Below are 10360 nucleotides of genomic sequence, written 5' to 3' on the forward strand. Positions count from 1 at the left end.
CTCTCCTCTCTCTCTCTCTATCTCTCTAAGCACGGCCCTATATGAGGGTCGATTAAAGATATCTAAGGGTCGATTTATCACTGCCCATTGAAATTTGTATTTTAGGATGCGTGGATTTTAGCTCATGCCAACTAATAATAATGGGGATGGTAGGTAATGAAAAATTTTCATAGTTTCTGAACAGAGCCTTAAAAAAAAGGAAATGGGTAGAGTTCCATGGATGCAGGTCTCACGTTCTGATATTGTTTTTTTGAGGGACCTTATCTCATTCTTGGGGAATTCATTCCTGTGCGGACTCTCTCTCTAATCTCTCGAATACACTGTTTTGGAAGGACTTTTGGAAAGCACTCTCTTTCTCTCATCATCTGGAACTCGTCGTTCAACACTCCTCTCTAAAAAATCTTCAAGTTCCCTTCTCTCTTTCAACTTTGGTCGATTCTCTCCCCTAGCCCTCCATCAACTTTGGTCGATCACTATGTATTAGTCCTAGGATTTCTAATTTTCTTTATATTAATTTAAATGGTTTTTGCTAAATTTTGATTGAATACATATTTGACACTTTGGTTTTTGTTCAATGGAAACATTTGGAATCATACCTAAGTTCTTCATCCTTTTGAAAGATTGAGAATTTACATGTCCTAATCTACCATGCCACACATCATAAGATTCAACAATATAAGCAGAAAACTCAGAAACTTTATTGATTTCATTCATGGATACATTGAGCTTGAATAAACCCCCACAAGCATAACCCTTTCCCACAAACATCCCCTCTTGGTGAGGATAAACTTATCAGATTCGAAGACGAGCTTGTAACCGTGCTTGTTCAACAAGTAGCCAGAAATTAAGTTCTTCCTCACTTCTGGAACATAGAAAACTTGGTGCAGTGTGAGAACTTTGCCGGAAGTGAGCTTGAGATCAACCTTCCCTTTCCCCATGACCTTAGCCGTTGAGGAGTTACCCATGAAAAGCATTTCGCTTTCATTTACTTGATGATAGGTGACGAATGCACTTCTGTCACAACAGACATGTACAGTGGCTCCAGTGTCTACCCACCAATCACTCACATTGAACACCATGTTCACTTCAGAGTCTACGATTATAAGCTTCTTCACTTCGGTCCCGTAAATAACAGTCGCGGATTCCATCATATTGGCTTGAGGACAAGCATGTTTTGCTTGAGAGTTTCCGACATTTTGGGAAGTATCTTTCCCCTTTCGATGTCGACATTGTCTAGCATAGTGTCCAAGTTTTTCGCAATTGAAACAACCCTCTTTCTTCTTATTCTTGTCTATCTTTTTGTTACTTTTGAAGTGGTTTTGACTCTTCATCTTTTTCTTGTTTTGATGAGACCTAGGATTTTTATTTGTTTTCTTCTCACTAGTCTCAACAAGATTGGCCTTAGAAAGGAGTTCTGATTCTTTGTCATTTCGATCACGATTCCTATATTCTTCTTCAATTCGGAGTGTTACTAGGAGATCTTCTAAAAATAATTCCTCTTTCCGATGTTTAAGACTTTTCCCAAATGGAAACGGTCATCCATTTTGATTCATTCCGCTAGGATTTCATTTAAAAGGAGTTGGAATTCATGAACTTGTCCTAAGACGGATTTTTCATCCACCATCTCATATCTAAGATAGTTTCCAACTACATATTTTTTCACTCCGGCATCTTCGGTCTTATACTTTTTATTCAAAGTTTCCTACATTTCTTTTGCGATCTTCATTCCACAATACACATCATACAAGGAGTTTGTCATAGCACTAAGAATGTAACCACAGCACAAAAATTCATAATTTTTTCATTTTTGAGTAACCTCGGATTGAGTGGGTTCATGCTCTTCGGGACTAGGCTTGGGTGTGGTCAAGACATATGCAATTTTAAGAGTTGAAACCCAAGAGAATAAGCGTTGTTGCCAAAAGTTCAATCCGTTAAACTTCTCGGGACGAGTGTAATCTTCACCGGCCATGTTGAACTAATCCAAATAATCTATCTTAAGGTTGTTGGATAAATGTTTGGGGTCAAGATGATTAGTTCAACAATCTATTCAATATGTAATCCGGAAAAAATGAAATTGAAATTACCTTTGATGATCTTGAATGTAAACCTCAAACCCGTTAGCAAGAACCAAACTAAAAATAATAATAAAAATGAAATGAAATTTCAAATAGAGATGAGTGGTAGAGGCACGTTACGGATTAACTGTACCCTTAAGATAGATTATCGCCCCCACCACGAATGATATGCAATCGGGTTCTGTTGCGACCTATCTCCAAGATACAACACGACTATACTTGTCTTTGACGGTGTGCACGCACTGGCTCGGACCTTGCGAGCACGATTGATGCCGAACAAATTGCCCACTTGAAATGCTTTTGAAAATTTTATGAAATTGGGGAAAAAATAAAAAGAATTTGTAAAGGACAAGTATATACTAGAGAGATGAGAGAGAGCCTTTTGTTTGTACTGTCCAACAAGAGGAAGAAGAATGCTTTTTATATACTATGGATGTGTATATAAGTCACACTCCTCAACGCCTCTCCATGTATAGTCACTGGAACGTTTGCAAGTAAAAGCTTGCAAAACTTACATCCAAGAGTTGAAAAACGTGCAAAAGATAAAAGACTTTAAAAGTTAATAAAATAATAGCAAATGCCTAAAAGGCATGAAACATTGAAAATGAAATAAAGGCTAATTAAGAATAGAAAAACTGCTGTACACTTTTTGAAATTTGATTCAACAGTAAAAAGACATTAAATTATTAAAATATCCAACAATTATGACTTGTTTTTCCTTTATCCTTGGTCATTAGAATCTCCAAACGATTTTGGCCATTGAATTTTCGCCAAAACTGAGAATTGGGTGTTCACAAAAGCCTTGGTCAAGGCTGCTTTCCATCCATTTACCACCGCCCATTTGGAAAACAACAAAATCTGATTCCCTTTCTCATATTCATATTTACTTTTCTATGTGTATTCTTTTTTACTAAGAAGTATATCCAATTATTCAATAAAAGTAGTGAAATGGGCAGAAATTTTCACTTTCAATGTTTTTGATACAAAGATTGAAGCTCTCGAAAGAATTTAGTTAAAAACTAGAAGTTTTGACAAAATAAATGAATTTTTCACTTTCAATGTTTTTGATACAAAGATTGAAGCTTTTGAAAGAAATTAAAAACTCGAAGTTTTGACAAAACACATCTCGTTCTTAGATTAGAAAAATGGTATTTGTTGTCAAAGAGAAATTTTAATCTCTAGTATATGTTAAGTAAGTACTACTTAAGAATAATTTTTAAGAAATTAAACTTTTTTGGTAACTCATGATTCTCACCGGCTCGTTAGAAATTGTGAAACATGTGCCGAACATGTGCAAGACGGCGAGAAAGAGTATGATTGTGATTGGAGGCCAATGTTCCTCTCAAATCTGACTAAAATACCCCTACACTGGGACCCGGCTTAAATTTTACACCGTGTTGGGACTTGGGAGAGCCATCGGCCACCCAAAAAACTGATCCGCCTCCTTTTTACTTGGGACAGCCCCCTCCAATGTAAAAGAGTAGTCATAAATACAGTAGGGGGGTGTCCCACGTAATTGAAATTGAAATTACCTTTGATGATCTTGAATGTAAACCTCAAACCCGTTAGCAAGAACCAAACTAAAAATAATAATAAAAATGAAATGAAATTTCAAATAGAGATGAGTGGTAGAGGCACGTTACGGATTAACTCTACCCTTAAGATAGATTATCGCCCCCACCACGAATGATATGCAATCGGGTTCTGTTGCGACCTATCTCCAGGATACAACACGACTATACTTGTCTTTGACGGTGTGCACGCACTGGCTCGGACCTTGCGAACACGATTGATGCCGAACAAATTGCCCACTTGAAATGCTTTTGAAAATTTTATGAAATTGGGGAAAAAATAAAAAGAATTTGTAAAGGACAAGTATATACTAGAGAGATGGGAGAGAGCCTTTTGTTTGTACTGTCCAACAAGAGGAAGAAGAATGCTTTTTATACACTATGGATGTGTATATAAGTCACACTCCTCAACGCCTCTCCATGTATAGTCACTGGAACGTTTGCAAGTAAAAGCTTGCAAAACTTACATCCAAGAGTTGAAAAACGTGCAAAAGATAAAAGGCTTTAAAAGTTAATAAAATAATACAAAGAAGCAAATGCCTAAAACGCATGAAACATTGAAAATGAAATAAAGGCTAACTAAGAATAGAAAAACTGTTGAAATTTGATTCAGCAGTCAAAAGACTTAAAAGACATTAAATTATTAAAATAACAAAACAGATCCATATCTCATGAAAAAATGACTAGGCACGTCTCTCACATGAAAAAATGTAACTTAATGTAAAATTATCTCAGAAAATGACCAAAGTACCCCCTCACAAAAAATGAACAAAACACCCTTATATCTTGAAAAATGACCAAAATACATCCCACAAGAAAGAAAACAGATAAAATACACTTGTCATATGAGAAGCGAGCGTCTATTATCTAAAATAGCAAGGTTAAATCCCTATGGAGGTTTCCATAATATGCAGTTCCTCTATAGATCGGAGGGTTGGGATCATCCTATAGATATGAATTTTTGGACACAACCTATTTACGTTGTGGCCCATCACATGGACGGTTTGGATCATCTTATAACATACGTGGTCCGTGCTATACTTTTTGGATCATTTTCGGTGTCGGTCTCCACCGAAATCCGAAATTTCGGATTTCGGTCGAAATTTTAAACCATGGTTGGGAGAGCCATCGGCCACCCAAAAAACTGATATGATCCACCTCCTTTTTTACTTGGGACAGCCCCCTCCAGTGCAAAAGAGTAGTCATAAATACAGTAGGGGGGTGTCCCACGTAAAAAGGACAATTTTATCATTTCCCATTTAATTTTGAGTCCAACATTCATTTTTGGACTCACAATCGGTTCTCAAAATCCAAAAACACAGGAACTTAATCTTTTATAATAGGAAGTATGTTCTTATTCAACAAAGAGGAATGCTAAACTCAAGGGCGCCCTTGTAAAAATAAGGAGAAAAGACGGCATCATTGGCTGCATGTCAACAAACTCTGACTTTGCAGCCTTATAAATGCAGTTTGTAAACGTGAAGCCAATGGAAGTATTGTGTGATTGAACAGAACGGAATGCTAAACTCAAGGGCGCACTTGCAATAATCAGGGGAAAGGACGCCCTCATTGGCTACATGTCAACAAACTCTCTCACTTTGCAGCTTTATAAATGCAGTTTGTAGACATCCAGCCAATGGGGGCACCTTTATCCCTGATTTTTGCAAGGGCACGCGGCCTTTATAAATACAGTTTGATGACATGCAGCCAATGAGGGTGCCCTTTCCCCTGATTTTTGCAAGGGCGCTGTTGAGTCTAGCATTCCTCTTGACCAAAATATAAAACAAATACTTCTACTAAGACCACATCAGATAAAATTCAAAGAAGATTTCACTAATTCTTGAAGGAATAATGACAGAAATCCTAATTGCTAAAGCTACCTTGGTTGCCCAATATACCAAACTACCAAATCTACCACACCTAAACAAATCAAATCCAATCCAATCTCACAGTATCCAAATATTCTAACATTACCCCTATTTTACCTTGAAAAAATCCACCTAGATATACGTTCTAAAAATCACACTCACAAACGAAGCCCATATATAGATTCTTCCAAAATGCTTTCTTCTTAGTTTCAATCTCCCTCTTCTCCTTCCTCATACCAGAACAACATGGCTCCAACTATGAACCATTCCAAATCCTCTAACAAAGAAACACATGAAGAAGAAGAAGAATCATTCATGTTCGCCATGCAATTAACAAGCGCTTCCGTCCTCCCCATGGCTTTGAAGGCAGCAATAGAGCTGGAGGTGCTAGAGATCATAGCCAAAGAGGGCTCAGGGGCAAAACTCTCCCCTTCTCAGATCGTCTCTCAACTTCCCACTCAAAACCCAGATGCCCCTACCATGCTCGATCGAATTCTTCGACTCTTGGCTAGCTACTCCATTCTTACATGCTCTGTTATCACCCATGAAAATGGCCAAATTGAGAGACTCTATGGTTTGGCTCCTGTGTGCAAATTCCTTCTTCAGAACCAACACGGGGGCTGCCTTGGCCCTTTGCTAGTTATGAACCAGGACAAGGTCTTCATGGAGAGCTGGTAAGATGAGAAACCGTGAAAAAACCGTGGAAAATAGTATTTAAAAAATTTTCTGAGATTTTTTTTTCTCAAAGCATGTGTAAATTCATGTTCCTAATAGCAATTAAATGACGCTGAACAAATGCCCCAAAGTTAGCAAAACCCTTAATCATTTTTCCATTTTTCTTCAACACTCTTCCTTACGTGAGGCCCCTCATTTTAATGGGTTGGCCGTAAAGGTTTACTTTTAATATTAAGGAGTTGTTGGATTTTAAACTCTATACCAAGTGAACCAACCATACTACAGAAATTTAATCTATTAGAGTCAGTGTTATATAATCATTTATACTTCAACATAAACAAAGAAGGGAAAAAATGTTTCTAGATTTCTTTTGATGTGGGTGTTTTTTATTTGTCATTTAATGAGTTATATATGGATTTTTTTATTTTTTTTCTTTGAATCAGGCACCAGTTGAAAGAAGCAGTTCTAGAAGGGGGAGTCCCTTTCGACAAGGCTTTTGGAATGAATGCATTTGAATACCTAAGCACGGATCCCATATTCAACGAGGTTTTTAACAGAGGGATGTCGAATCACACCACTTTAATTATGAAGAAGATTTTGGAGACATACCGAGGGTTTGAAGAGTTGAAAGTTTTGGTGGATGTGGGAGGTGGGGTTGGAACAACGCTTAATATGATTGTATCTAAGTATCCGCATATTAAGGGAATTAATTTTGATTTGCCTCATGTGGTAGCTGATGCTCCTCCATCTTCAGGTATATCTATGGGTCTTCTTTCTTCTTTTTCTGTTTTCTTACTTCTTTCATGTTGGATTTGAAAATGAATAGAGCTAGGGTATGATATGGTTGCAGGTGTGGAGCATGTAGGGGGAGATATGTTTGTTAGCGTTCCAAGCGGAGGGCAAGCCATTTTCATGAAGGTGACTATGGTTGTTTGTGATAATTTTACTAAATTTATTATAGAAAACGAGTTAATACACTTTTAGTTTATCCTGGGATTCCTCATCATTTTTAGGAAAAGGACAAATTACTCGAAAAAGACAAACAAAAAGTGTGCGTATTCAAAAGAGGGACCATATATACACTAAAGATATGTGAGGCACAACAAATTCATTATCCAACTGACTTTATGAAATGTTGGGTATGCTTTTCTACTAATGTCAGGCCACTCAGGTCCGGTTGGATCGGGTTGAGGTCAACCTAACCCGGGCCGCAGGTTGAGGATGGTAAACCCTAATCCAACCTGCCTCTAAATCCCTCAACCCTATCCGAACCCATCTACAGAAATCGAGTCAGGTTGAGTTGGGTTGGTTGGGGTTCACCTTGGGCCAAACAAAAAAATACAATGACCTAAAGAAAATCATGACAAAATTAGAGCACGAAGATGGGGTTCGGGTTGGGTTGGGTTGGGTTGCCGAGGCCTTGAACGTAAAGTCTATGAACAATCAAACTATGAACAATCAATGGATTGGGTACATGTGCTTGGTGGACCAGCATGATATCCATTCGTTAGAAATTTTAATAAGTCTACACTACGAACAATCAAGGGCCCTGGTACATGTGCATGGTGTGCGAGCGTGGTATCCATTCACTGGTAGTAGTCAGTCAAGTGTGTCTGCTTAGCAGTTTTCATAAATTTGATGGAGTTGGTATATATCCCAACACTTCGGTGCGTCTGCTAAGTGGTGATTGCTTTGGTCAGGTTGCAGGGTCAGGGGAAGAGGATATTAAAAGGAGAGCTTTTATATGGTGTATGCGCCTATAGTCAAGAATTTTTCAAAAAGTACCGTACAGCCCATACCATAAGATGATCCAAATTGTCCATTTGATGGGCCACAATGTAAATAGGGTGCCCCCAAAATCATTTACTGAGGATGATCCCAGCCCTCCAATCTATAGAGGAACGGCATATGATGGAAACCTCTAGAGATTGGAGGGTTGGCATAATCCTAGGGAAATGATTTTGGGGCACAACCAATTTCACAATGGTCTAATTCAAATCAATTTTAGGCCCTGTTTGTTTTGTATTTAAAGAACTGATTTTGAGTCCAAAACTATTATTGGACTCAACTGTGACAATTTCTTGATTAAAGGCAGATTAATCTATGTTTTGATAACCAAAAGTAATATCATTAGTTTTGATTATAGCACAACATCACGATGAGTCAACTTCAAAGTCGGATTTGTTGAATGAGCTGGGTAACAAATTGAGTTAACCTTCAACAAGGAGAAAAACATCCCAACCAACTGGCAATTATGTGAATTCATTTATTTATTTATTTGAAATAGTGAATTTTTATAAGAAATGCAAGGCCACGACCAAGACGGTCATGGAGCAAAAAAGCAATAAAGAAGAACACTACAAGGATAACATAGCTCAATGAGGTAAGAAATCAAAAATCTCGAATGCCGCTCTAGACACTCCCACAGGATCTAGCAGGTATGCCTCTCCATTTGGATATTTAGAAGCGTTGAAGGAGATAGTATTAGCTATCTAATTAAGAAAAGCTGGACTAAATTGGGAGAGGATAGTGGCTCTTCTACTATAATTTCGTTGGCGTAAGGGATTAGCAACTGTCCATAGAGACTTCTAATCTTATAGATGAAATAAAAGACATGTGTTTGTTTGGTGTTTGTTCTTTTTCTCCCGTTCTCAGAAGTGTCAACGATTTGGCTCTTCGTTTAGCCAAATTAGGAGCTTCTAGCGAATCATTTTATACATATCCCCCAAAGTGCACTAGTAATCCGTTCTTTTTTGATAAAATTGTTTTTTTTTTTGTATAAAAAAGAAGAAAGAAAAACATGAATATTACATGAAACTTGCAGTGGATACTTCATGACTGGAGCGATGATCATTGCTTGAAACTTCTGAAGAATTGCTATAAAGCACTGCCAGAATCTGGAATGGTGATCATTGCCGAGTGGATTATTCCGGCAACTCAGGAAACGAATCACGCTACTAACAATGTCTTTCATATGGATATGCTCATGTTGGCTTATACTCCTGGAGGAATAGAGAGGACGGAGAAGGAGTTTGAGGCCTTAGCTACGGAAGCTGGGTTTGCTGGTGTAAGAGTTGTTTGCTGTGCTTATGGATCTTGGATCATGGAATTCTACAAAAACATGTGATTTCTAACATCGCAATATTAGGAAGTATTTATCTATTTATATGTCAGTATGTTGGAGAAACTTTATAGTTTGTTGTAATTTTATTCCTTGGATCATGGAATTGTTTTAATAAAGATTTCACTATAATGTAATGGGTCCTACCTTTGAAGAATTCGAACCGTTCAGTTGACAGGTCTTGCTTTGGATCTTCTGTAACAAAAACTACAGTAATCATGCAATACTAACTTACGATCGAAATTTGTTTTCCCCCAAATTTCGGTCCGAGATTTAAGGAAAATCCCAAAAAACTTGGGATTTTAACGTTATTTAATATTCTACTGAAATTTTAGGACTAGATAAAATATTACGTTATTTGTTTCGGTGAGGACCGAAACGAATTCTGAAACCGAAATTTAAAACATTGCTTTTTCCAATGTAGGACTTTTGCTTTTGCATGTAATCCCCAACAATCTCTCCCTTCACACGGAAGCAATGTGGGAGCTACGAGCTCATCTCCGAGGGAATTTCACCGTCCTCAAAGATACACCGGGATCACCGAGATCTTCCCCAAGCTATTTTCTCCATCACCGGTGTTACCACACCCGGCTCTAATACCACTTGTTTGGACCCAGGTAGAGACTCATCATTAAAAGCTAGCTGTTAAGGGGAAGCACCATGTCCTTTAAGCCCAGCCACATCCGTTCACTTTTCCGATGTGGTATCTTTGCTTTTAAATGGAACCCCATCCTAAAAGTCTTTTTCTTTAAGATATGATTGGATGTAGATGCAAATTGGTCAAGGCACGACAGAAGTACCACCCGAAACATTTTGAATTTCGATCGAAATTTTGTTTTTCACCAAATTTTGGTCCGAGATTTAAGGAAAATCCCAAAAAAATTGGGATTTTAACATTATTTAATATTCTACTGAAATTTTAGGACTAGATAAAATATTACGTTATTTGTTTCGGTGAGGACCGAAACGAATTCTGAAACCGAAATTTAAAACCTTGCTTTTTCCAATGTAGGATTTTTGCTTTTGGATGTAATCCCCAACAATCTCTCC

General features: G+C 37.7%; 1 protein-coding gene across 2 annotated transcripts; it reads left to right on the forward strand.

The window, feature by feature from the left end:
* Positions 1-5692: 5692 nt before the first annotated feature.
* LOC143887973 (caffeic acid 3-O-methyltransferase-like) lies at positions 5693-9485 on the forward strand. 2 transcript variants are annotated; one of them, XM_077392232.1, is made up of 4 exons: positions 5693-6188; positions 6633-6943; positions 7022-7107; positions 9014-9485. In XM_077392232.1, exons 1-4 carry the CDS (start codon positions 5761-5763, stop codon positions 9314-9316), a joined length of 1128 nt encoding a protein of 375 aa, XP_077248347.1. In that variant the 5' UTR covers positions 5693-5760; the 3' UTR covers positions 9317-9485. The 2 variants fall into 2 exon arrangements, with proteins under 2 accessions (XP_077248347.1, XP_077248348.1); XM_077392233.1 differs by having other exon boundaries at positions 5694-6188; positions 7040-7107.
* Positions 9486-10360: the final 875 nt, after the last annotated feature.

Source organism: Tasmannia lanceolata, unplaced genomic scaffold, assembly GCF_043159265.1.
Source record: "Tasmannia lanceolata isolate RefF3 unplaced genomic scaffold, GAP_Taslan_0.1 ptg000012l, whole genome shotgun sequence".
In the NCBI taxonomy this organism is placed as follows: Eukaryota; Viridiplantae; Streptophyta; class Magnoliopsida; order Canellales; family Winteraceae; genus Tasmannia; species Tasmannia lanceolata.